Genomic DNA, 27,729 nt, shown 5'->3' with positions numbered 1-27,729 from the left:
TCACAACGCGCGGAGGCTTCACACCAGACGTACAGGCACGTAAGCACCCCTGCCCAGCAGGCCCTGTAGCACTCCGGAGGGCACTTGAACACCCCACGTGCTTGTGGCCCCTCCGTTAAACACCATCTAAAAATAATAATAATATTTTTTGTATCTTGCGCTCCTCTGCGCGCTACTGAACGCCGTCGCCGGTGTAGCTAGAAGAGAAGTCCTTCTCTTGACAGAGGGAGGCGTAGTCGCCGGTGGAGTAGCCAAGAACAAGGCTCAGCGGGGCGGGGAAGACAAGCCAGCGGACCTGGTGGGGCGGGGCAATCTCCTTGGGCTCAATCCACTCGCCATCCCGCCACAGGAAGAGCACCAGTCTGCGTTTTCAGGGCACGGCGAAGATGGAGAGCAGGACGGGGGGCAAGTTGTCTGCAGGCAGGGGCCCTGGTCAGAGCTGGGAATCCACCGACAGCGCCGCCAGGGGACACCCAGCTCCACAACGCCCTGGCCGGAAGACAACGCTGCCTTGACCAACTGGGGTGAGGTACAAGGTACCAAAGTGGAGATCAGGAAGGAGTCCTTGGGAGGGCAAGGAGATTGAACCAAACATTGACCCCTCCCCGTCTGGCTGGCTGCGCGGGTGCGGGAGGCGGGTACCTGGGTATGCACCCGTTTTTTCACCAAAAGCTGACACCTGACACCGCATCCAGCACCGCCTGGCAGGTGCGCGGCGGGTGCGGCGGGTACCCAAAGGCATGCCTTAGTCAAGCATTGAGTCCTCCCCTTCCTGTGGGTCCATCTGCTTGGCCTACTGATTTCCCGCACTTCTGGTGGTGGTAGCAGCCCTCCATTGTACTTTCTGCCTGATTTGTCTTTCTTGTTGTAATCTCACCCTCCCTGAAAACTGCCGCAATAAATTTGGTTCTCTTGAATATCTTGTGCAACAAAATATGGATATCAGAATATTTTGCACAATAAAAAGAGTTTATCAGAATATTTTGTCCAATAAAATTTGGTTAAAAAAATATTTCGCTGGATATATGGTGGGATTGGGGATATTTTCCCAATTATTTTGGATTTTTCTTCAAGAATATCTTCAACTGAGATATTTTCAAAATATTTGGGGGGAAATATCCCGGAAAATATTTCCAAAATTTATGCAAAATATTTCAGAAACTGCTCAAAGTGGTTTCTGAGATATTCTCAAAATATCACAAACGTGGATGCTGTGACTCCTTCCTGGCAACGTCCGTTCTGAATGAACTGGAAAATATTTCCAAGCCGGATTCAATCCGGCTTTGGAATATCTTTTTGCACCTGTGGTGTAGCTTCTTTGGATCTGGAGCAAGCAACCAAATAGTGATCCACTGTTTCCGGGACGTTGCACATTTCACATATGGGGAAAGGCACCAACCTGCACTTGAATTGAAAAGAGTTAAGATTCACGTGCCTAGATATAAGTTGATGAAAGGCCACCTGCGTCAGGAAAGCAGTCCGGGGCAAGCCCTTCCAAACCAGGTTTCTTATCATCAGTTTGGATTTTACCAGCAGTGATGCTGTCACAGACGGAGGGGTCAAGTAGAGCTGGGTTTCTTGCTTCTGCCACCAATTTGTTGGCCATCTTTTTACCTGCAATGCCTACGTCGTGCCTGGGGCACCAATGGATACAAAGCTTGGTGGTTAGCGGGATTGAATCAGCAACTCCAGAATCTATAAAAGTGAATGCAAGAAATCCAGCTCTACTTGACCCCTCCGTCTGTGACAGCATCACCGCTGGTAAAATCCAAACTGATGATAAGAAACCTGGTTTGGAAGGGCTTGCCCCGGACTGCTTTCCCGACGCAGGTGGCCTTTCATCAACTTAGATCTAGGCACGTGAATCTTAACTCTTTTCAATTCAAGTGCAGGTTGGTGCCTTTCCCCATATGTGAAATGTGCAACGTCCCGGAAACAGTGGATCACTATTTGGTTGCTTGCTCCAGATCCAAAGAAGCTACACCACAGGTGCAAAAAGATATTCCAAAGCCGGATTGAATCCGGCTTGGAAATATTTTCCAGTTCATTCAGAACGGACGTTGCCAGGAAGGAGTCACAGCATCCACGTTTGTGATATTTTGAGAATATCTCAGATTTTCAACCTTTCAATTGCAGCCTGGCTGTAGGTCAGAATCACAATCTTCTTGAAGGTCCTCATTTGCAAAGCATCCCTGCCCAACTCAATGTCAGAAACCAAAATGTCAGTTGTGCACTATGGGATTTGAACCCATGTCCTCAAACTTCATGAGTGATGCTTTTCACCAACTAAGCTAAGTGCATGGTTGCATCTGGTGCTCAATTCACTGTATGGTTACCAAAGTTTGTGCATTTGACATATATCCTGGGATCAAGTCTTACATGTGTTTACATTGCTTGTCATCTAACTTAAATAAGTCCCTCTCTATGTGGAGGGGGGACGCCGTCCGGCAGGTACCCTCTGAAGGAGGAACTTATGCGCTATGTTGGCCCTCTTGCCTGAGAGCATCAGGAAAATCGGACCTTTTTTTTTGTTTGCTCTAGTGCCACCTTTTTTTATTGGCTGACTACAAAGTCACCCAGCAAAAGGAGGGGCTTATCCAGGAGAATCCTTACGTCTCCTTCTTGAACCTGTGAAATCCTTCAATGTCTTGTTAATTGTGCCTTTTGTTGTTTTCATCCCTCCAAAGAGACTCAAACACCAAATCCAGTATTGGTTGCCACATCTCATGCAAAAACAATTCTGCGTGAAATACAGCAGTTCAAATGATTTAAAAAACATTATAACCCTTGTAACATGATCATAACATGTTATACGTACTCAGGGGCCACAGTCACTGAAACAGCATAGTATGTTTCAGCATTGAATACAGCTTTAATGTGTGGAAGCGCCTGGAATTCAAGTGCCATGCCCAAGAGGAAATAAAAAATTTACACATCAGGATAGTGAAGGCAGCTGATGGGATGGAGACAAAAAAATAGTAGGTACATGGGGACTGCTTGTGCGGTCCTGGAAATGAAAACTAGAAGGAAAAGCGTCCAGAGACAAGTGCGTGGGGTTGATTATGAAAAAGTGCCCACCAAAAGCTGAAATGCTCTCAGGCCACGGAGTTGACTTAGCACGTAAGTCCCTCCTTTGGAGGTTGCTGCGCTCCCCCAAGGAGGGAAATTAGCTAAGTTAGGCTTGTCATGTTACCAGGCTCAAGCTCAGTTGTCTTTGGGTGACAGGCTGCATAAGAGCAGAATTAATTATAACAATTATTTACCTGCTTTGGTCCCTGAGTTAATTTCCAACTCAAACATGGCTACAATCTAGTGAGAATACTACTTTGTAAGAGTGGTCATATGTGTCAGACTTTGAATCTTTCTTCTAGCGGCTTTGTAGCTTAGTGGCAAAGCAGGCTCCTAGAGTTAAATCTTTCTTCCAGTGGCTTTGTAGCTTAGTGGTAAAGCAGGCTCCCCCACAGGTCCAAGTCCAGTGGAGCCATTTCTTTCCTGGAAGATTTTAATGTCTTGAGCTCAAGGGATGTGCCAGGGGGAATGAGCCCACTGGTGGGAGCCTGCAAAGAGCTACAGGACAATCCTAAAATAGCCGTTTCAGCGCTACCCCTGGCACGCAAGGGATTTGCTCAGTTCAATACCAACAAGAACTGGCAGGAACCTGGAGACCCCCTAAATATGTGGGTAATGTAGACATTTTGAGCTTGAAAGGAACCTTGATTTTGAATGAACAATGCAATCAGAATGACTCCAACATAGGGACATGTACATGCTCAAGGTGCATCTTGTACATCTATTCATTAGTGGTTTACCTGAAGCAGTGATCCTTGAGAATAGAAAAACTAATGTATCAATCCAAAAATTCATACTTTTTTCATTTTCAAGCATCACTGGTGCAGGTACACCACTAATGAATACATGTACAAGATGCACCTTGAGCATGTACATGTCCCTATGTTGGAGTCATTCCAATTGCATTGTTCATTCAAAACCAAGGTTCCTTTCAAGGAAAAAATTTCTACATTACCCACATATTTAGGGGGTTTCCAGGGTCCTGGACTGGTAATATGCGGGAGCAATTCATGCTGGTTGGTGTATACTGCCCTTGCTGCAAGCCGGACTTGACACAAGTCCCTTGTACCCAGTTTGGTAGAGGGGCGCGGGTGGTGTGTGCAACCCCACTACCATTGGTAGAGGGACTTGCATGCAATCCCACTACCATTGGTAGAGGGACTTGCATGCAATCCCACTACCATTGGTAGAGGGACTTGCATGCAATCCCACTTTCATGGTGTGACAAGATAAAATGCTCTTGGTGTAGAGCACACCTTTTTGGCACTACACCTCACAAAACCAGCAAACCTAGTTTTTTTTTACATGTAGCCAATGGCCTGCTTCTTGCTGTCACTTCAGTCTATTCAGAGCTTTGAATTTCAACTTGTAGTATGTTGTATAATTTTTTGAAAAGTCCGGGTCTTTGAGATCCCTCCTCAACTGTTACACTCTGAAACCCATGATCTGCAATTAAATCCTAAATTAATTTTCTCATACCTCTTCCTCTTTTTTTCTGATCAACCTTGATTTGTAAGCTACAGTTCTCTAGCAAAGACCCACTGAGACTCAAGGGATAAATCTTGGCCAGACAGAAACCGCTCACTTCATTGGCAACAACGACAATCTTGGCCAGACAGAAATCGCTCAATTCATTGGGATCTGGTTCGCTTCACAGGACCCTTCCACCTCATTGGCGACAGCAATTGATCTCGGCCCAACGGAACATGCTCAATTCATTGGGATCTGGATCCCGCCGGTAAGTCCATCACATCATTTGTTCAAAAAAACATCACTGTATCCTCCACACATCCCCAAGAGCGCTATGGTGCGCGGCTGGGGCGTCGTTGTCTCCCTGCCAGGCGTTGTGGAGCCAAGTGGAAACCGGTGTTGTTGTTGTGGGACCTTCAGCTCCTTCTTTGTGGGATGATGTGGAGGAGTGTGCCCGACCATATTCACATACTTGATTCTATCCAAGTGAATCAAGTGGATTCAACACCAGCATGGTTGCCTTCTGTGTTGATGGGGCAGACAAGTGGTGATACATACATCTTGGTGATCCAAGTCTTCCCGGAACTGGTGTCCGATAAAACAAAAGTATTTCTTTTTTTCACAAGATTTACAACGGTGTTGACCTGTAAAGCCATTGGTGTTTGACCAAAAAAGGACTTGGAATCTTTGATAATGTACTCCCGGAGAGAATCATCATCCATATCAATTATTGTCTGTATCAACTTGATCATACTGTCTTGGACAGCTTGATTCTTGAAGAATTTCTTAGCTAGACTTTTGGGAGACATCGGACCGGCACTCAAAGATCTTGAGGAGAAACTTGAGGTGGAACTTGATGAAGAACTCAAAGATGCCATTGTCGGCACTTTGCTCTAGGCATGTTTGCAGCCATCTGGTCAGTATTGTTTTGTCAGTGTGTTCTGCTGGTTCGTGATTTTTTGGTTTCTCCCTCGATGATTGTGATCACAAGTTGCACAATGCACTCCGCTGAGGAGCTTACCAATGACCATTGGAGACTTACACCACGGTAGTCCACCAACGTTGGGTTACCAATTGTTTTTGCGGGCAGTCTGACCCTCCCCGACCCGGCCAAACCTTGTTGGTTGCCGCCGTTGTGCTGCCAAGGTTTGCAGCCACCCTGTCGGCCAGCCGACAAAGGCTGTTGCATGTCCGACCGCCAGCAGGGCCGGCCGTCGTCGTCCCGAACCTCGTGAGATACTTCCTACCAATCCCTGAGACATCGCAAGGCAGCTTCCCGCGGTTGGCCTACCCTGTCCTCGGCGTCACCCCGCCCCATGTGATGGGCAGGCAGCCGTCAGGTCACCATCCCAAGGGGCCTGTTCACACGGCCGTGAGATGGGGACCTGCGGTCAGGGCGCCCAGGGCTTGCCGTCAAGACAACCTGCCAGCTTGACCGGATGGGGGAGCTGCTCGACTGATCCGCTGTCCAAGGATTATAGGACGGAGGGGGGAACTGCTTGACTGATCCGGTGTCCGAGGATTAGTGGACCATTCACTCATGTCCGACGGACTACCGGAGCATGCCATACTGCTCAACAGTCCAGATTGCTTGCTGCTGAAAGTTTGGTCGGACATATAATCATTTCATAGGCTAGTGACCATGTCTATATACAAGAGAGCAACCCCCGTCAAATAAAGGGCAAGACAAGAGAGATAAAGAAACAACCCCGGATGGGGACCTGAGTCGTGTGATATAGAGGCATAACAACGAGAAGGAAAGAGAGAGATAGAACACCCCAACATTTGGTTGGGGTAACAGACGGGTCCACTTTGGACAACTTGAGTGATATGTTGGCGAGGGAGTTAAGCGGCGGGTGTGCGGTTTGACCTCAGCCGCAACCTCATCAGGGGTTGGGAGCTTGATCCTTAGGATTCACAACATCATAAATTGTACCTTGACTGTGCGGCAGTTGATCCACGGCTGGTCTTTTGTTGCTGGTGCGGCCTTGTGGGCACAGGTGAGTGCTCTCTTGGAGATGAGTGGAGCCTCAGGAGGTGAAGATGAGGGAAGATGAAGGGGAGGAGACAAGGGTGGGAGCAAACCAGGGGGACGTAAATAAAGTCCCGATCAAAGGGGGAAAAAAGTGGGTGCTGCGGACTGCTTTGATTCAATTTCCCAGCAGCTGACCATGCAAGGCTTCATGGTCAGCTGGTCAATGACCAAGCGGCTGTCCTTAGGGACTCTTGCAGTTGGGCTGCCAGCTTGAATGCTGGGCAGCTGACCGACAGCCTGTGAGATTGTTGGGCTGCCAACAATCTTGGGCGTTGGTTACCCGGGGGGTGACCGTCAAAGGCCTGGGAAACACCTGGCAGCAGTCTGCCGGGTGCGGACCAGGTCAGCCAGTGGGCAGCAGACCATCCGGTCGAGCCAGCGACTGTCCGCCCGGCAACAGACCGGCAGACCGGCGGTGGATTGACCTTGGTCAAGCCACCGTGGGTCCTGCCAGCAACACACGGGCAGACAGGCGGTGGATTGACCAAAGTCAGTCCGCCATACCTCTGAAAAACTCCAAAGAACTAAGATTGATTTCTTTGTCAGACTTGTACTACAATTTATTTAGCGTCTTGAGACTGTTAAGACTTATGCGTAGTAAAGGAATCTTAATGGTAAGAGAATTACCTAAGAGCAGGAACAAGGACCGCTCTCTACTGAGAGATAAAGAAAAAAATAAGAGTTTGTCTTTTAGGGAACAAGATCGAGGTTGATGCGCCGCTTGTTCTTAAATCAGATAACACATTGCACTTCAATCAGTTTTTTGCAATCTCTTTTTCTCTCCTTGGAAATTAAGTTCTCCTTACGTGATTCGGTCTTTTGACCGGGAATTTTCCTCACGTGGCCTCTGCGAAGCGGCTGAGAAGTAATGTGACGCTGTCTGATTCCAGAACATCGTTGCATCAGTCACCGTCTTTTGCTTTTGCACAATGAAGTTGAGGACACGATACTCACCAATAGATTCACCGTCTCTTTGAGCAGTATTGGATTGATCGGTCTGGTTGCTCTTGACAGTTTTGCCTAAAGAGTAATAACACGTTAGTGTCTATCTTGTCATCTCTTGAGTCATCTACAGTTGCTTACCTTTGGCGCTAACTGTGATTCTCTCTTTGAGTGAACGTGGGCCAGGATTTTCCTTGAGCCTAATCTACCCGCTCACGTTCGTTGGAACTGTAAAAAATCAAAATGATAATTTTAGTTTCACGACTCCCGCGGCTTCTGATTTGGACTGCGGAAGTGGTTTGCGTTTGCTTACCCTTTTCCGCAGCTGGTTTGGTTCGCGGAACCTTTCTCAATTTATGAGAATGGCCCCGTTCCCCAGGACTGGAATTCTCACAACCTCTTCACGTCAAGAGGTACGGCGGACTGACTGTCTCGACACCCCGACGACGGGCTGCCCTGTTTTCACACGGTAGCCCAACGTGGGCCCCTTTGTTGTTGGGTTGTTGGTCCGAGGGAGCCAAAATCGCTCTTGTGGTGTACAGAAAGTCAGTGGCCCTCACGTGAAAAGAGCTATGGCTTTTGTGATTTCACGCCCCGAGGGCATTAATTACAATTGGGCATTGCATTGAAAAAAAGAGCAGCTCAACATGAATTTCTGTTGTCATTATAAAATAAAGTTTACTAGATAGGGAAAAGCTACATAATACAAGAGGTGCACATCAGATCATACAAGGATTCCATGTCTTGGAATAGTCATCTACAGCTAGCCCAAAATAGCTTGCGACTTTGGCCGCAAACTCTGAGAGTTTGTGCCGCAGCGGCAAGAGTTTTCTGCAGCTGTTGACATCCGTGCGCGGGGGATCCCCGGGGTGGGGGGGGGGGGGGGGCAGGAAGGCGGCCTGCCGCCGATCCACATCCAGCCTGCCACCACCAACCCACCGCCAATCCACATCCAGCCTGCCACCACCAACCCACCACTGTCGAGTCCATCAACGCCGCCACCGCCACTGCCACCCGCCAACGTCACAAGGGGCGGAGTCCTTTGAGGACGCCAGCGGTGACCCAGAGCAAATCCGCTGCCACCGCCACCAATCGCCGGCTAGCTGACCCAAACCCTGCCTTCCGCCATCACTAAACCACCGCTGACCATTGTCAAGTGCCACCCGCCACCAACCCACCGCTCACAACACCAGGAAAAAATTGAGGTCACCTGAGGGCATGTGATGTGAAGAAGACTCTTGTTCAGTCTCCAATCATACTCCAAAACCCATTGAGTGGGACTCCCCAATGACCACAAAGGGGCCATTGTTTTGATAGTGGAGTCTTGCCACAGTAGCTCAGGTGTCTGAACATGTTTTACTCAATGTCACCTGCCACCAGCTGTCATCACATTTTCCCTGGTGCAAGTAGGTTCTTTCTCAATGGTTTGTTTGCTTGTCTTGTTCTGTAACCCCAAGCTGACATGAGCTCTCTTTTTTCTGGTTTCCTTTTTCGCTCCTTCAGGCACAATGTATGTGAAGTATAGCGCCGCATTCAAATTTGCTGTTGTTTGGGCGGCCCTCAATGGAAAACCCCTTGCCAAAATCAATGTGTTGAACGGATCCGAGGTTAGCTCGGATTCCCTCAGACGCTGGTGCGCTCTCTACAAAGCTACTTGCTCTGTTGTCACCGATCCAGAAACCTACGCAACAAGAGGACGACCTTTGGCTCTCAGCAAAGAAGAACGCGCGTTCCTCCTAGAGATGGTCACTGACAATCCGACCATCTATCTACAAGAAATCCAGCAAACCTTATTCAAAAAATGCAACCTCCAAATCTCAGTACCAACCATATCAAACGAGCTTCATGGACGCCTCAAGCTAAGTCAAAAAACCATGCAAAAGTTGAATGTGAATCAAGACCCAACTGAACGAGCAAAGTACACCCTCCTGATGGCCAACTTTGACCCTGAATGGCTTGTCTTCACTGGTGGGTCAAATTTACCCTTTTTTCTTTTGGTTAGATCCTCTCTAGTAACTAATTCTTCTGCTTGTATTTCAAAGACAAAAGCGGGGTTTGTCTTGATGCAGTGATTTGTACTCAGGGTTGGGCTCCAGTCGGCGAGAGGACCTCCCGGCTTTCTGTAACATAAGCGACTCATTGATTCAATTTAATTCCAGCTGTGGACCTTGGTGGTCTGGTTGCAGTGATGGTACAGCAAGAAAATGTCAAGCGAGTTGACTTCGAGCATTACTTAGAACACGTGCTGGTGAGTAAAAATAGTTCCAGAATCAAGCTTGGCTTCAAGACCTGACCATTTGATCTTTGAAACTTCCCAACATGAACCCATTCCCAGGACCCCGAAGCATCCTTGTCATGGACAACGCCCAAATACATCATAACGGCAACATTGAACAGCTCATTGACAATCACGGCTGACTTCTTGTTTATCTTCCTGCGTACTCCCCCAACAAGAACCCAATAGAGAAAGCCTTCAGCGTCTTGAAGGCTACCTTACAACAATATGGAGAGCTCAATGGGGGCAAAACCGACAGGGAGGCAATTGAGGTCTTCACATCTGATCTTATGAGAGGCCTGTTCAAAGGCTGTGGTTACACCAAATAAGTAAAAAATTATTCAATTTTTTTTTTTTGTTGTGCTTTATTCTCTCTTTGCTTTATTCTCTCTTCTCCTTTACACTCCTCAAGCGACATCTCCTTGAAACTCCTCAAGTGAAAAATCAAGATTCTCTCTTTTGCTTTATTCTCTCTTTTCTCTCTGCTTTGTATTTCTTTTCATTTACACTCCTCAAGTGAAATCAATTATGTATCTTTCTATTTATTTTAATTGCAACAAACTCCAATTCATTGGCAATTGCAACAAAATGTATGATTAAAAAGTCATTGGATAAGAAAGACTGGGAGACGAATAGAGGAATAAAAAAAAGATTGGAAGAGTGTCATTACAAAACAAATGGATAAGAAAGACTGCGGGCAAGGAATAAGAAAAAATGATTAAAAGAGTGTGATTACAACATAAATGGATAAGAAGAAAAATAAAATAGTGTGATTACAGACTAAACGGATAAGAGATACTGGGAGTACTTATGCGTTTCAAGAAGTGTTCATCAAGTGATGGGCATACTTCTTTGCAGAGGAAACAATTGATCAAGCTGGGCCTTTGGGAATGCCGTGGCTTACAAGCTCGCTAGCCTTGAACTCCTTGAACATTGTCCAATGGGTGATGCCGAGGGCGCTGATCCCATCAACGACTTGGGGGGATTCTGGATTGACATGGGTGTATTTGAGGAAGTCCTCAATGCTACTGTCCGGAGGGGTTGCCGAGGCCTCTGGGGTGCCGGGGAGGTTCTGACTGGTGCCGACATTCATCCATGGCGAGGGCGGCAAGGTCATCGAGTTTGCCATGTGCATTGGGTTGAAAAACATGCCAGGTGGCATTGCAAATTGGACCGCTGCCGACGAAACTGGAGCCGGAGGCCCCAGAGATGGTGGTTGCGGTTGGTCCTCCTTGGTCTTGAATTGGAAGCTGTTGGACTTTGGGGGGTTCCTAAGGGTCACTTTGCTTGGGTTGTGCCTCTATTGAAATGATTGGCAGGATTGGATCAGTCTAGATCCTCAGGTTACAAGGGAATAGACAGAACTTACGATTGCTTTGGCCCACAGAGCAATTTGTTTTGGAGTCATTTGGAAGAACTCGTTGGGGTTTTCAGGATTGATGAAGACACCAGTCTCGTGACTTCCAGTGAGGTGTTGAGCCGGTTTGTGGATACAGCCGAGTTCTTGAACCAAATTGGTGAGGGAAGATGCTGCCTGTGCACCTGCGGAGGGCCCATTGGACGGATCTTCAACAGCAGAACTGGGACCTTAGGGTTGGCATGTGTTGTTCTGCAGGTGGTGTCAGTGGGTGATGGAGCCATTCACTGTAATCAGACGGAGAAAGCAAGCGTTCACGGCTATCCATGCTGAGCCTATATAATCCACAGAGCAACAAAGGAAACCAGAAAAAAGAGAGCTCATATCAGCTTGGGGTTACAGAACAAGACAAGCAAACAAACCATTGAGAAAGAACCTACTTGTGAGCGGTGGGTTGGTGGCGAGTGGCACTGGACAACGGTTGGCGGTGGTTTAGTGGCGGGTGGCACTCGGCAATGGTCGGCGGTGGTTTAGTGGTGGCGGACGGCAGGGTTTGGGTCGGCTAGCCGGCGATCGGTGGCGGTGGCAGCGGATTTGCTCTGGGTCACCGCTGGCGTCCTCAAAGGAATCCGCCCCTTGTGACGTTGGCGGTGGCGGCGTTGATGGACTCAACAGTGGTGGGTTGATGGATTCGGTGGTGGGTTAGTGGTGGCAGGCTGGATGTGGATTGGCGGTGGGTTGGTGGTGGCAGGCTGGATGTGGATCGGCAGCAGGCCGCCTTCCTGCGCCCCCCCCCGGGGGATCCCCCGCGCACGGATGTCAACAGCTGCGGAAAACTCTTGCCGCTGCGGCACAAACTCTCAGAGTTTGCGGCCAAAGTCGCAAGCTCTTTTGGGCTAGCTGTAAGTGTGTGGGTTTTTTTATATCTAAGGGCCTGTACCATGGGCTTCAATTTTGAAAAATTCTGACTTTCGTTGCCCTCTACACAAAAAGTAAAAACTGGGGGAGGGTTCAATTGTTGAAATTCTTCATATTTGGGCTCAAGACTACATTTTGGCCAGGTTCAGTTTTATTTCTAACAAATTTTGGGAGAAATAAAATTTGAAAAATTTCAATTTTCATGCCCTATGGTACAGGCTCTAATTTAAAGGGGTAATTGGGGTAATTTGCGAATGCTGTCAGCCCCGCAACCCGACTTTGCATATAAGCCTCTCTACGAGTGTTCCCCCCGCAACACCTCCAGAGAGGCTGCGTAAGCTCGGCTGCAAGCACGGCCCAGTTTTCTGGAGTAGGCCGCCCACCTTCTGGACTGAGGACTTTTTATCTGAATCCGACGACGATGGACAAATCCTTGAAGCGGTCCATCTATCCGTCCAGGTGAAGCCTATGGCTCCAGACCACAGTATGTACACATTGGAAAGACAAGCTTGCAGCTGGTGTGGCAACGTCAGCAATTGGAATCGACCGCACAAACTCCCTCGCTCAGGAGAGCCGCGCACATTGCAAAGCTTCATAAGCTTTGATGCATGGCATCGTGTAGATTTACTTCTCTGGCCTTTTTGGCTGGAGTAAAAAGTGAGGAAAGCGGACGGCTTGAGCCTCCGAGGTGTGACTTGCGGCCAAATTCGTTCCCACCCCAAAGTTAGGGCATTATGTCCAAGAGCAGCCATATCCGCTGGGCTCGAAAGAGCACATCCTCACAATGACATGGGCGCTCTATTGCGAGAAGGCACTCTGTTATCCACTTGATTTCCCTCGCCAAAAACACAGCCCTTAAACACGCCGCTCTCTGGGATAGAGTCCATCGGCCTGTAAGATGTCTCTCCAGTCGAGGGTGCCCCACCTTACATGTATTTTAGGAGGGGGCTTTCAGTGCCGAGTATGCAGAGTCCGGACAATTGAACCTCGCTTCGCGGCATGATTGGTAGGCAACGGAACGAGGGCACCCATGGGTGACCAAGATGGTCAGCCCGAGTGGCTCCACGGGTGGTATTCGCCAGCTGTACGAGTTTGGTGAGCATCTCAATGTTTGCTACGAAGAAAGATGTAGTGACTATTTTCGGGTTAAAGAAGTTTCTCTTAGGATACGCGTCATCTCATGGCGAGCAAACCCTCCGCCGGTCTCCTGGTCGGACCTCCGCCATGTCGCCTGCCCCTAGTGCCGGCAGTCATCCAGGGTTCTCTCTTCCCGTTTCTCCTCAGCCTTCACCAGCTTCCTCGTCTATATAAAGTCGAACCAATATAGCCTCCTGTCCCCTCACTTCTCCACCAGCTTCCTCTTATTAGCTAGTCGAACCAATCCTGCAGCCTTTCCTCTCACCTCTTCTCAGCCTAATCGAGACTATCCGGCTTCCCATCCTGCCAATATACCCCTCCACTTTTCTCCACCGCAACCACTGCGTCTTTCCAACTTACAAGTTATCACTGGAAAGAAACCAAACTTTCATTCGCAATCTTCATAACACCACCCTCCGGATTAGTTGCATTATATTTAGTAATTCCCCTATCGCTTTAAAGAGATTTAAACTTCGTCACGACAATAATGACATCTGTGGAGAGAAATCGTAAGCTTCCTATCGTAATCTTCAAAGAATTATCATCAGAAGGTTGACAGGCCATATGAAAATCGGTTCAGCTGTGCTCCAGACGGCTTTCACCCATTTGTTTTGGGCTTTAAGTAATTTCCAAACAGTTTATGATGAGCGCAGAGACCCGGGGTCGACCGACTTAGTTGAAATACACTCGCGTCTCTTACCTCTGCTGCAGAAGCAGATCGTGGACCTGGTATCATCCTTCAAGATGATTGACTTTGAAAATGGACCGGTTCCCGAACTCGCGCTGTTTCCCAAGGTTGCAGCATTCCAGCACACGTGGGAACGGACCAATGCGGCTATTGTCTCGATCGCGCTACGTCCTGATCAACCCGACTTCACCCAGGACCACGATTGCAAAGACTTCAAGCAGTTCCGATGTTCTCGGTTGATGAACGGCTTCGACGATCTCCGATATTTTGACTTCGGCTTCCTCGAATGCGGCAGGGAACTGGCGCAGGGGAGCGCGGACGACGAGACGGCACCCGAACTTGACTCCGACGCCATCGAAAACCCTCAGGAACAAGAAGACTGGCAGGCCGCGAAGAAGAGAGAAATGCTGATCAGAGCGGATCACTGCACGCTCGCGATCGATGATATCGTTCAAAGACTCAAGCGATCAGACCTTGGCCTTCTCCAAGAAAAATGGCAAGGGTGGATCGGATCACCAAGCGATGCATGCTCAATAAGCTACATGGTCTCTCTCTCCTTTCTATTCGATCCCAAGCCAGCAACGCAGAAAGCGAGAAATACGGAGTTGACTCCACTCCTGAGGTCGGCGAGAGCCCTGTTTATCGTCTTCAGAGTTTTCTACAAGAAGCTGTCGGACAGCTCGACGAACAAGCTGCCGTTCGCTTTGAAAGACGTGAGCAGCGATGACATGGAGCTGATACTCTGGAAGACGAAACCTCCGCCCGCTCTCTGCGAGGACTTTCTGTACGTGATAATGGACGTCTACTACCAGGATGATATCGACCCCTTCCAACAAGGCATCTTCCGACGAATCGCTGTTGTCCTTCGCGCCGAGTTTCAAAAGACATTGGATTGTTTGAAATCGTATCTAATTCCTTTGCCTCCCGATCAACCCGGCCATTCGGATCCTCCGTTCGACGTCGACACTTACTTCCTCTGTGTAAAAGACCAGTTGCACGCCACTCTTGACAACCTTGTGAGGATTTCAAACGCACTTCGACCAGTGGATGAGGTTGGATGAGCAATATGTATATCATCTTCTGTCATTTTTGCTCTTACTTGTATCATATGTACGATAAATTAATCTCAAGCGGGAAGAATCTTGGCTAGGCGTCTAAGTTTTGTATCAACATATAATCGACTATTGTTAGTGTTTGTTTCCTTGCTCTATTTTACTTTAATTCTTGAGGAAGCCTGGATATAGCCAGTATTTGAGCTATTGCCGAAGACGAAGCGTTGAGGGCATCGGGAGGTGTGGGCTGAGACAATTACAAGCCGCTTCGCATCGCCCAGAGTCCAGACTGATTATGATACGAGAGGGAGAGTACTGCGATAAGCCCATGCCGTACTGACCCCACTCGACGCTGTGGAAGAAGATTATTCCAAAGGGTTTCTTCCCCCGGCGCTCGAAGCGCGAGGCAGTCCGGTGACAGCCCTTGGCCCATCGGAGGCGACACCAAACAACATCGGAGTCCGATGTGTCTGTCTGTGACTTCGATAAATGAAGTGCGAGGCTGGGGGTCCGATTGAAGGCAGGAAAGGACTTGGAGCTCTGTTTGATCAGTGCGCGACAAGAGAGATCCGAGCCGATCCGAGCCGAACGAGGTACATAGGTATGCTGAGATGAAGCTGAAGGGCGCTTGGTCCGATGAGGGTTGTCAACCAGCTGTGAGCTCATCGGGGGCGGATATGCATATCTAAGGTCAACAACAGAGTGAAAACAATCCGAATAGAGGCTGCAGATCTGGTTCAATTTGAGCGAGTAACGGAACCGGTCCAAGAGCCAAGTCTCAAGCGGCGGCGAAAACCAGCCCCCCGAGAGGCCCCCGAGAGAAGACCATCAGGGTCTGCGAGCGTCACCGAAACCAACAACAGTTGATTGTCCATGTGAGCAACAAAAAAGGAAGCTCCAGACCCCTGCAAAGAAATACACGACGAAATACACACAGACGGGACACACAGCGAGTACAAACACACATGCACGCAAGCGGCGCGCAGCCTGGAGCAGAAACAAACACACACATGTGCGTCGGGCAGCCCAAAAGAGAGATAGAGAGATAGAGAGGAGGTTAGAGGAGGCCGGCCTGGCGGAGCAAGTTTTCGAGACACTCGGCCTTTGCGGCCTCGAGCTGCAACGACCTCTGGGCGGCCCTGGAGAGCGCACGCCGGGACGAGAATCAACGCTTCTGTTCCCGTGCACCCGTGACAGAGACAGAAGAGGACGGACGTACCCGAGGGCGGTAGAAAGCGCGGAGCGCTCGGCCGCGACGGCCTTCAGGTCCTGGATGATCAGCGGGACGGCCTGCGAGTCGGGCAGCTGGATGTCCGCGAACATCTTGTCGAGCTCCTCGTTGAACGCGTCGTACAGATGCGCGTTCTCTTTCTCCAGGCGCACGAGGATCTCTTGGCCCGCCTCGTCTCTTTTCGTCTGCAGGGCGAGGATGTTGGAGGCCCGGTCGCGCTCTTTCTTCATCTGCGTGTGTGAGTGTCAACGTTAGTGGGGGGTTTGCAGGCAGAGGGGAGGACGTGGGGGATGTACTTGGTCAAGCGCGGTGGCGTGGCGCGTCCGCAGTGCGCCCGTGTGCTCTTTCTCCACATTTTGGACGAGCCGGACCTTCCGCTCAAGACTGTCGAGCGTCCTGTCGAGGTCGTGGACGATAGCCAACGCGGGCCCGGCTGGTGACGTCGTCATCGTGGAGGAGGCCGACGCGGCGGAGGGCTTGCGATGTAGATGGGGGTGCGAAGGCTTGAGCAAAGCGGAGGAGGCGTCGGTGGACCTCGCCACCTCGGATAACTGTCCATGGACTAGGGGATCAACACGTCTGCAGAGACACGCATATGTAAGAGAGAAAGAGAGACATACGTGCAGCTTGCGCGGCGACCGCGGAATGCTGCCGTTCACGCTCCGCCCACCATTCTCAGCACCACCGGTACTGATCGAGGGCCCCATCGACGACGAGGACGGGTGGGGCTCGGGCGCGGCGGGCGCAGAACCAGAGCCGATCTTCCCGAGCTCGAGCTTGAGCTTCTTGATCTGGCTCTTCATCGCCCGCATCTTGCCCTTGACCTCATGGAACTGTCATCTCTCAAAACGTCAGCAGACATGTCTGTTGTGGTGGACGAGGGCAAAGGGAACACGCACCAGCTCTTTCGTCCCGAGATCTTCCTCCGATCCGCCCCCCTCAAGAGTCGGAGCAGCAGTCGAGGCCGCAGAGGGCCCGACCTCGGCGTTGTTCTCGACGCAACTGAGAGTGTCCTCCTCGTCCTCTTCAAGGGGATCGTGCTGACGGTTGGAGGATAGTTTACCGTTTGCAGCCGAGGCGGTGGCGACGGTTGGAGCCGGAGCAGTAGCAGTAGCAGCAGACGGGGGAGGAGGTTTACGGACGACGAGGGGTCTTGTTTTGTGCACTTTTTTCGGCCCCGGAAGGTCCTGATGGTAATCGGCATCGACGGAGTCCTCGTGCGGGTGGAGGTCGACGGAGCGGCTACGCTTACCCAGGCTCGACCCAGAGGGGTTTCTAGAACCGCCCTCGCGCGCGAATCTATCGCTGTCACCAAGGAGGCCTGCGCCGGTTTCGGGGAGCCGCCGGGGGCCGAGCGTCGCGATTTTGGGGTCTTTGCCGGGCGGCTCAGACTTTGCCCGTGTGAGCATGGTGACGGCCGAGATGTGTCGGTCCGGAGGAGGGACGAGTTGGCGGGGGCCGACGAGCGTGCGTGGCCGAGAGCCGGGGTCGAGTGGGCGCGTCAAGGCCTGCTCTTCAAGGTCGTCGTCGTCATAGGAGCTGAGGCCGCTGACGCTGCTACATTGGGACTCGCTCTCTGCACCTGCCCATCGGGGATCCTCCTCCTCCTCCTCCTCCCCCTCAACGACGCTGCCTGCACGGCCCTTGCCCTTGAGCGTGCTTCGAGCGGGGCTCGGTGACCGCGGGGCCCCTTCCTTCCTTAAGCGTGGCAGGTCGTCGTACAACAGGGCCGGGTTAGGCTCGGCTTGCTCCTGCAACCGGCTCGTGAATCCGCCCTCGCCCCTGGCTATCCCGCCGCCCTTGTGCGAGTTGCGGTACCACACCGGCCCGCCCGGGGAGCGGGTCGCCGTGGGCTGGATCTCGCGCAGGGCAGCCGAGGGTGTACCGGGCGTACTGGCCGTCGCGCCGTTCGAGATGCTTTTCGAATGCCCCGACCGCAGCGATTTGGTACGCGACAGACCCTCCTTTGTCCCAAACAGTCGGTGTGGCAACGCACTGTTCACCCCATTCTCCGGCAGAATCGTCGCCGACTTGGTCCGGAACCCCCGCGAGGGTGAGGGTGGATTAGCAGGTGGATTATACGGCTGTTGCGAGTGTTGTTGGCTCATGGAGGTTGCCGAGGGAATATGGCCTCGAGGAATGTCCGCGATTCCGTACGCTTGAATAATCCGGACGATCAGCCCGCTCAAAAATTCAGTCTGAACCACAATATCTTCTTCAGCTTTATCGATCGACGCGTTGAGCGAAGGAAAAACGTAATTCGGTTTGCGTCGGACGTGTACGCGACAATCGGGATCGTCGGGGTCGTTGAAGTGGGCACGGATGATCATCAGGGGGGGCGCGGGATCGGTGGATTCGGTGACGAATTGGAGCGGATCGACTGCATCGGTACCAACGAGCTGAAGGACCACTCTATGCTGAAAGAAATGGGCGTTAAAGACACCCTGTTGATGGTGATCGTAGTAACAGATAGGGGGCTTACTTTTCGCTGCTCATACAAATACGTTTCTTTGTCATACAAGTTCCAAAAGCTATCGATCACCGCCTTGTGATCATTATCGTGGATAAATTTAGTGCGCATGACAGTTGAGCGATCGTCGGCAGCCTTGACGAGGGCCTGGGATTTCCTCAGGTTGTCGAGGAACCGATCGCGTTCGGCGAGTGCGGCAGCATAGGCTTGTTGGGAGCCCAGGTTAGGGTGAGATTTATGGGAGAGAGAGTGGCTGGTGGGGAAGGGTGGTTGGTTGGAGGAGGAGGCGGAGGAGGAAGGGTGGGCGGAGAGGGAGAGGCTTTTCTCGTGTCCGGAGAGGGCCGGGGTGGGGGGAGGACAGACGACGTAGTGGCGGAAGGGACGATCGGACCAGCGGGGGGAGACGTCCTGTGGGGGCCGTTGGAGGTAGAGGTCGAAGCCGACCTCGGTGGCCGGGCCGATGCCGACCTGGCCGGGCTCGTTGACGACGATGACGTCATGGACATCAACGTACCCTTTAAACCGCATGCTGCCCTTCTTGAGCTTGGTGGGGGTGCTGCTGTGTCCGCCGAGCGACTTGGAGAAGAAGTCTGTGCCGCCACTGACGACCGAGTTGAGAGAGGAGGTGTTCGTCTTGGACTTCTTCATGGCGGCCACCAGTCGGTCCATGTCATCCAACCCTGCCAAGGTTCTCCCCGTGAGCTGTCCGTTCGCCGGTTTCTTGGCGATCACGATCGTGTCGTTGAAGAGGAAGAGGGTACAGTGGAGCACCGTCGGGCTGGGCGTGTCGGGGATGATGTCGAGGACGTCGATGGAGTCGATGAAGTATCGGCCTGGCTTGACGAGGATGGCTGGGAAATGGTCGATGGAGCGATGGAGTCCCCACATGGTGGCCGCCTTGATGAGATGGTCGTCCAGTTCGCATACTGCTATTTGGTTACAGGTGGCTATGCAGGCCAAGAGGCCGGATCTGGCGGGATCGTTGGAGGACATCTTCTTTAACATTTCTATATCTCATTTCACATCCAGATCAGTAACATGATCAATCGTAAAAAATAAAATAAAAAACAGTCTAAGGGCTAGCTACTCACGTTCAAAGATGAGGATGTACCGGGTGATTCTTTGGACAGGCTCCATCAGCAGCTCTCTCAGCCCGACCCTGCCCATGCCCTCGTCATACATGGCCTCCTTGGTACGTTCACAGAACTGGCGGAAGCCTTCGGATTTCTTGAGCAGTTTCTGTTCGGTTTCCTTGATGGAGTCGTATGCACCCAGATAGTCGCGATAGGGGCGATAGATGTTGGGGAGATGGTTGCTGAGGATGTCGGCCCATTGTGCGGATCCAGAATGGTGTTCGATGATCTGCAGACAGGTTTCGAGGGTGTCGAGGAGGGATGTGTTGGCTGAGACGACGCCGTCGATCTTGCCGAACATGGAGGTGGCTTCGTACTTGTCGATGATCTTGGTCTGGGATGATTTGGAGAAGGTCTTGAGTGGGATCGCGTAGGATTGGTTGAGGGCGGCGATCCGCTTGAGATAGGCGCGCTCGGTGACGACGAGTTCGGTGAAGAGGGCGACGATCGCTGGCTGGTCTGTTGTGGGTCTCAGTGTGGCCTATGTGTCATAAGGAGGGCCAGTTTAGTTTTGATATTCCGTTTAGTAGTCAGTCAGAGGATGGGCGTACATGGTTGAGTGCGGCGGTGAGTGATTTGGTGGGGCCGGCGGGTGCGGAGGTGGCAGAGGCTCTTGTGTCGGTGGGGCTGAAAGGGTCGAGCCGCTCGCCGAGGGATCTGAGGAAGAAGACCAATTCTGCGTGTGTGTGTGGTTCAGTTGTCCGATCAGCTGGGATCGAGAGCAGATGGGGGACTGACCAGGAGGGACCTGCCATCCTTCGCCGGGCTCGTTTCCGCCGCCCATGCCTTCGACGACGACATCGACGAGGGTTGACTGGGTTGTTGGTGGCGGGCAGCTTGCACTGGTGGATGCGGGCAGCGGTGGGAGAAGGGCGAGTGCCTGGAGGGAGGGGGGCTGCTGTCTGGCTGGCTGGTAGGATGAGATCGGGCGTGGCTGGGCGGGTCTGAAGGCGGGTGCTGGCTGGGGTGGGGTGTCCATGTTTTGTGCTAAGTGGATGGAAAGAAAATAAAATGAAAACTTTTCCTACTTTCGCAATCAAGGGAAGCTTCGAACACCGGGGGCCCCGACACACGCTCACGGGCTCACCACGCATACATTGTACCCCCGATCACACACGCGCCAAGCAAGGGCACAGCCAGGCTACATACATAGGCCCCATCGAACACCCTTAGAACACAGTATGTACATACATATTCTTTTCAGTTCTAGCTCTGAGAAACTTAGAAAAAAAGTGAGGGGGTCTGGAATTGGACCACGGAGTAAATCAGTCAAGGAAGAATTTTGTTGTGCTCAGACTTGAATCCTTGATGCTGTCTTTCAAACCAGACAGAAGAGTACAAACTAGAGAGCCTCCAGAGTTATCCAAAGTAGGCCTAGAAAGATGGATGAGAAACAGGGCAAGACACTTCCCATGAGATGGATAAGACAACACATTACGGAAAAGAGGCAAACATTCCATCAATTTCTGTAATGGAAGGGCATCAATAGAATATTAATGCAAAATAATAAAATAATATTTCACACAATGTGATGGAAAAGATAAACTGAAAAGGAAGTCAATTTGTGCGATGAAGGAGAGCAGAAAAGAAGACAGAAGAGGAAAGAAATCCTGACATCATTTTCACTGTTTGATCATTTGATTACACAGGCTCCCCCAAGTCATTGAAAATGATACTGGAGTGCCCAGATTTTAGTCTGGAGGACAGTCTAATGCAATACAAGCAGGCTGTGAGCCTGTGTCTCTAAAGTGACAACAGAACACAAGGAATTTGGGTGGGCACTGATTGAATATCTTGGGATAAAGAAATACAAGCCGTAGAGAGGAAGAGAAAGAGAGAGAGAAAGAGGAAAGAACTTTGATTTTATTTAATATGGGCCAAGCTCTACCCGGAAAAGTAGGCTGCCAACTGTGCTAAAGCAACAGTCTCCACTCCCACCAAGGAAAACGTGGTGGGAATCAGAAATAGGGTTACTACTCTGCTCTGGCTTTTAAGGTCTTAACAAGGGATAACCTGGTTGATCTTTGAGGGTTGAAGAAGAAAGAGAAACAGGTAGAGAGAATTCAAGAGCAACAGAGTTCACTCTGAGATAAAAAAGGTCAGTGAAAGAGCATACTTACTGTCAATATCCTGTGGAGATACTGGGAGTGAATTGGCCTCTGGTTAGTGATCCTGGGGTGTCTCTGGGTGTGGTTCTGGTGCGCTGAAGTCTTTGGATCCTCCTGATGCATGGGGGATCCTGAATTTGCAAATTTTCACAGTTTTCTTACATAATTACATATGTACAAGTGGTTGGTGTGCCTGGTAGCGCTTCCACTAGGGTTGTTGGTTCCATGAGGTGAGGCGCGCCAAGGTGCGTGCCCCCCAAAATCTCAAAAATGGGGGTCGGCGCGCACCTGACTTACCCTACTTTTTGAGAGAACGTTGCAACAGGCCTGCCGTGGGAATGTGACAACTTGGGGAAATTATTTCATGGGTGCAATGAAAACTAAATCTTGAATTCAAATGTTGCCCATTGCCTTGAATATTATGGCCCAACTTAAGATTCAACTTCTCATGAATGGCAATTAATTACTAGCACCTAGAAAAAAAGGAGTCAAAAGAACGGTACAACAGTTTCTGAATTTGAAAATATGAAGACCTATGATGCATTTCTCACTCCGGCGGAATTAGATGAGATTAGATGGATTTGAATCCAAGGTCTTTACTGAAGAGAAAATGCAGGTAGTTGCTGCACAAGATGATGCTTTTGTGGTCACCATCTTTGATTTTGACAATCCAAGAAAACCTGGCCAATTGCAACTGGGACCCAAACAATCTTTGGGTTTGAATCTCAATTCACTTCATCATCTTTTTTTGTCCTTCTCGATCTGCCAAATGTAATGAAATACAACCTATTTACGTGACAATTGAATATCATGTGATGTGACTCAAAAAAAGTTAAAACTAGGCGGCGCCGAGCTCCCCGGGGCAACACCAGCCAAAGGCACCATCCTTTGGGCACTCAGCTGGCGCCCCTAAGCGCCCACCTTTTGAAAAGGTGGCGCCAACAACCCTAGCTTCCACGTCACAACTGTGCATGCATACCACAACTCAAGAAATCTGTGAAGGAGTATGGTTAAAAAGAATTGGTAAGTTTTACATAGGGTTAAAATTACATATTAAAACAGAATCTGAAGTCAAAACAAAGATAAATCTTAAGATGAAAAAGATGTAAATGAATTTATGTATAAAAGAGTAGAAAAAGGCAGACTTTAGGCCAGCTAAGCTGGCTACCCTAACCTAACCCTAACCCAGGATGTGAATAAAATGAAAGATAACAACAAGAAACTATGACTCACATTAGCTCTGGGTCAATGATTGATCAAGTGCACATGGGATGAGGGTGATGCTATGTTTTAACGGTTTGGGTGCAGACATATTTTGAAATGTAATCAGTTTTCTTTCAAGTGCCATTTTATGAGTGAAAGACAACCAACAGGGTTTTAGAAGTTCCTGTTCTTTTTCTACAAGCGCCAAAGGCTTAGTTCAGGCGCCAAGGGTGTTTGTTAATAATATCATTGTTTTATGTTTGAGGTGCTGTGGGAGCAGGAGGTTGTGCTCAGGCACCAAGGATTCTATTTATAATACATATTTCTTTCTATCTTTTAAGCATATCTTACAATAGGGAAGTTCACAATTGAAATCTATAAAAATTTAGAGCCCATGTTAAGGTGTTTATGAACAATTTTTTTAAAATTTGACAAGTTGTACTGATTGATCAGCAACATGCAATCATGTACATCTTGCGATTATTGCAAAACTAGAGGCCAAAGCGGCTACGCCGCCGCAGGCTGTAAGCCCCCCACTTCCCTCAACTTGCGCGGGCCACTTCAATCCCAATAGCAGCTCTGTGTTCCCAACATTTAATCTTTGGCTGCCAGTGGAGATGGGGTGTTTGGTTGTTTGGGTGCAGAACTGGTTGATGGAGGGTAACCATGTGATGGCTGGCAAGGCGTTCAAGGTGACCTCGCTGGCCACAGGCTCCATTTTTGGTCTTCCCCAGCCAGCGATCCACAAGCCAAACATTTATTTGTTTGGCAGGCGGTACAACGACATATGCGAGGATCTGAAGGGGAAGGATGAGAAGCTGTGGGTTGAGTTCTCTCTTTATCTGGGTGGCCCTTGGGAGAGAGCTTCTGTGCAATTTTTGTGGGGGTGGGCAACAGACACACCATGTGTCACACACCACACGGCCAACGGGATTATCAGGCTGCTGGACCGGAACCAGAAGCTGAAGGTGGCGCCGGTGTGGCACGCGGCAGGCCAGTGTGGTGGGTTTCTTAAGCTGTGCACGGCCATTGAAGCTGCCGTCGACCTCAGGCTAAACGGCGAGCTGGCCGCGATCCTTGAGCCCCTGATGCACCGCTACCCCCACCAGCTCATCCACACCGGTCAGTGGCTCACACGCAGACACTTGCCCCTGGCCTTACCTAAGGCTGTAACCCAAAACCGGGGCTCGGTGCATGCCCCGGGGCTCATACCTCGGGGCACGGGGCATTGGGATTGGCCTTGGAAATGCCCCAAACCCCGGGGCATATGTTTTCTTTGCAAAGGGGAGGGATGTGACATCTTTTTTTAGGATTTTATGTTTTTTTGTCATTCCAGTGGCCATCATATGTATGTACAAGTTGGTTTTAGTAGCTTGAGGGAAAAGATGAGACACCAAGCAAGAGAGACAAAACGCGACAAGTTGAGCGCAAGCAAGAACCCCGGACTGAGAGAATAGGAGAGTTGAGACGCACAAGCTAGAGCCCCAAGGAAACGGGTGTAGAAGTTAACAGCAAAGGAAAGGGAATCAGAAGGGACCATCAAAAGCTTGATACCATACCTTGAGACACAAGAGATGCTCAACGCTTTTTGGTTTGAGCGCGGATCGTTGCCAGGAAACGACTCTTTGGCCTTTCAAGAATACGCGCTCGGAAGCAGCGCTAGTTTCCGGGACCGAGAGGAACTTCCGTGCCATTTGCAACAGGATGGGATAGCTCTTCTGTTGGCCAGCCCAATAGGCAAGGATCTCGCTACCCGGCAGTTCAGCATCCTCTTTCAAGTATTGGGTGATCTCGGCTTCGATCCCCTCAGTTGGTGGGGGTGGTTGATAAAACACAGCTGCAAAGAAGTTGGAGGCAGCTGTTCTGGATGGGGTCTTTGTATTTTGGTTGGTAGCAGGCTTGGTCTCCCCAATCTGATCCTTGAAATCGTGGGCAGCAGTGCGGAAGGTTGAAACAATATCGTCAACCAAGAGCAAATAGCAATCACCAATGAAGTTTGCATGGGCCTTGCAGAAGGCGAGCTTGAATGTGGGGTCGAGTATCATCGCACATATGTAGACCGTTTTAGTGAGTGCGTCGCAGAGGTAGTCATCAATTTTTGCTATCATTTGGGCCGCAGGATTGATGAGTTGGGCTTGATCATATTGGCCTCGCCTGACTGAGTGAAGGTGTATCATCAGAGTGATGTAAACTGGAAGGGCTCTGTTTGGATAAGTGGATCCGCACAACAGCTCAGTTGCTTCGCTGAGAGGTTCAAGGAGATCCATCACATTTTTCGCCTGATTCCACTCCTCCGAGGTCAAAAGAAAGCGGCGAGTCTCTGCTTGGGCCTGACAATAATGAGTGCATGACTCCTTGAGTTGAATGGCCCGGCGGAACATGTTGAAGGTTAAATTCCAGCGGGTTGAAACATTGATTTTGAGACATGTGATATTCTTGGCCGCAAGATCAGGCTGAGTAAAGCTAACGACATTTGAAAAGTGTTCACGGCGGAGAGGTGACAATCGTACATATGTACTTAATCCATGTATCCTCTTGAGGATTGAGTCAGCCTCAACGTTGGCCCCATTGGGTTCGGTGGTCATGAAATTGATGCCCATCTGGTTTCGGGTGGCTGGCTGAGCAGGTGCATTGTTGGGAGTTTTGGCTCCCATTGCAGCGGTGGAGAGTTCTTTGCCTTCTTGAAGATTGTCCAGAGATCCAAGGGCCGCGATTCCAGCTTTTGCAGCCAGGTTGATAACATGTGCAATGCACCCAAGAAGGTGAGTAGCAGGGTTGAACAAATTGATCTGAAGAGAGATTTCTTGAGCCATTTGATTGTTTGTCAAGGCGTTATCAGCAGTAATGGTGTGTATCTTCTTGATAAACCCATAATTTGCAAGTACTTCATAGAATTCCTTAGCAAACATCTTCCCGGTATGATTTCCTGGAGAGAAGATAATCTTTGGGTGAATTCTTGATCCATAGAAATGATAAATAAACAACAAATGAAATGTTGCACCTTGGATATGAGGGACAGCCAAAGTCAAGTCTTTCATCACAAAGTTTGAATCCAAGTAATGAGCGGTCACCGCCATGATAGCGGTGACATTAGGGGTGGTCCAAGCGTTGGTTGTAAAAGAAATATGATCTTGCTTTGCAATAAACTGCAGCTTGATTGTCTCTTGCGACTGGAGGAAAACTCTGTCGAGGTGGGTGGAAAGTCCGCTTTGGCAGGTATTGGTGATCAGGGGTGAGGCCTCTTCATTAAGCAGGCAAAGAAGTGCACGGAAAGACTTTTGCTCAACAGTTGCAAACGGGAGATCACTCTTGGCTAGGAAGTATAGGATGCCATTCATCAATGACTCATTATAAAGCTCCACCTACAAAATGGTCCCCCAGTCAGAAATGGTCCTAAATTGTTATCACTGTAAAATTATGAACAACTCACTTTGGGTATGGAGGAGCCAGACTTCGACCATTTCTCCATATCAATATGTGGAAACTTCTTGGTCTTTTTCAAGAGCTTAGGATCCGCGAGCTGGTGGATTTGCAAGAGATGGCCGTGGAAGGTTTTGGTGCTTCCACTCTTATCTTTTTTCAATTGAGCACCAAATATCTTCCCACCTTTCCGGACAACTTGACAAACAGCTTTGGCGCCGTTGCCAGACATTCGGAAGTGATTCCAAACCCAACTTCGCTTGACTGGTTGCGCCAAGGTTTGATCTTCGTCACTAAGTTCAATAACAGTACCGTTGGTGTTGGATAAATCAGGGGGAGGGGGAGTTGAAGCAGGGAATTTTCTCTTAGTCTTCATATTGAAAGCCTATTAACTGGTCCGGAGCAGGAGGTATGCTATACAGAAGTATATTTATTGGATTTTCAAGCATATTAGCAGAGGACAATAGGCTGATGGACTACGGATGTACAGACTCTCAACTCCAACAGGCACCACTGATGCCCTAAGTGTAAACCTAATGGGATGATACCCACGTCATTTTACTGGCAAGAAAAAAAAGTATCATGACCCGGGGCTTCAGGGTGCCCCGGGGCATATCCGGGGTGTGGGGTTTGGGATGACCCTCATGCCCCGTCCCGAACCCCGGGTCACAGCCTTAGCCTTACCTTGCGACGTGCTCTCTTTCTCTCTCCGGTGACTAAATACATTTAACATATAAGAATGTACATAACTATATAAATAAATACATATAAATCATATTACCTGCGTATACACATGAGCTCCCACGGGGATCTAATAAACCACCCCACTCCTCCCCACTCCCGCAAGTAGCATCCTGTGCCCAACCGCCTCAGCATGGAAAGTCCCACCAAGGAGAACATCTCCTTGTATGATTACAGCCGGATAGCAGAAGTTTTCCACTGTTCTTCATCTGGGAAGATGGAGAGCGGATGAGGAGTAACAGCGGTGATGAGTTCAGAGGTTAATGGGATGGGCGGGCAGAGACGTACAGGGCCTGGAGTACCTCGGTCATCACGTTGAGTAAAATGAAGCTGCCGGTCCGGCCGACGCAGTCAGAGAAACAGACAATAACCTGAACGGCACCGGTTCCAACGGCAGGTCGGACACCCTTGGGCTGTCTCAGATCCAAGTGAGATATGCGGAAGCCATTGATGGCTTGGATGTTCAGGCACTGAATCTGG

At 50.0% G+C, this 27,729-nt stretch overlaps 3 protein-coding genes across 3 annotated transcripts in view; 1 reads left to right on the top strand and 2 right to left on the bottom strand.

Annotated features, from left to right (window-relative positions):
• Positions 1-13,690: 13,690 nt before the first annotated feature.
• PtA15_5A797 (uncharacterized protein) lies at positions 13,691-14,952 on the top strand (the record flags this gene model as incomplete). The annotated part of the gene is made up of 2 exons (XM_053169596.1): positions 13,691-13,712; positions 13,784-14,952. The coding sequence occupies 2 exons, from the start codon at positions 13,691-13,693 to the stop codon at positions 14,950-14,952; spliced, it is 1,191 nt and encodes a 396-aa protein (XP_053020778.1).
• Positions 14,953-15,147: 195 nt separating this feature from the next.
• On the bottom strand, positions 15,148-15,609 carry PtA15_5A796 (uncharacterized protein; the record flags this gene model as incomplete). The annotated part of the gene is made up of 1 exon (XM_053169595.1): positions 15,148-15,609. The coding sequence occupies one exon, from the start codon at positions 15,607-15,609 to the stop codon at positions 15,148-15,150; it is 462 nt and encodes a 153-aa protein (XP_053020777.1).
• A 391-nt stretch (positions 15,610-16,000) lies between these two features.
• Positions 16,001-27,729, bottom strand: part of PtA15_5A795 (uncharacterized protein) — a gene marked incomplete at both ends in the record, with an annotated part of 67,304 nt that continues 55,575 nt past the window's right edge. The window contains 9 exons of the mRNA XM_053169594.1: positions 16,001-16,082; positions 16,163-16,404; positions 16,471-16,725; positions 16,795-17,007; positions 17,074-18,591; positions 18,657-19,651; positions 19,736-20,258; positions 20,329-20,453; positions 20,516-20,657. Of these exons, the coding sequence (XP_053020776.1) occupies positions 16,001-16,082; positions 16,163-16,404; positions 16,471-16,725; positions 16,795-17,007; positions 17,074-18,591; positions 18,657-19,651; positions 19,736-20,258; positions 20,329-20,453; positions 20,516-20,657 (4,095 nt within the window). The remainder of the gene's footprint in view (positions 16,083-16,162; positions 16,405-16,470; positions 16,726-16,794; positions 17,008-17,073; positions 18,592-18,656; positions 19,652-19,735; positions 20,259-20,328; positions 20,454-20,515; positions 20,658-27,729) is intronic.

The sequence above is a fragment of the Puccinia triticina genome, chromosome 5A (genome assembly GCF_026914185.1).
Source record: "Puccinia triticina chromosome 5A, complete sequence".
Lineage (NCBI taxonomy): Eukaryota > Fungi > Basidiomycota > Pucciniomycetes > Pucciniales > Pucciniaceae > Puccinia > Puccinia triticina.
The sequence above is the reverse complement of the archived record's forward strand: the minus strand, read 5'-3'. Positions and strand labels throughout refer to the sequence as shown.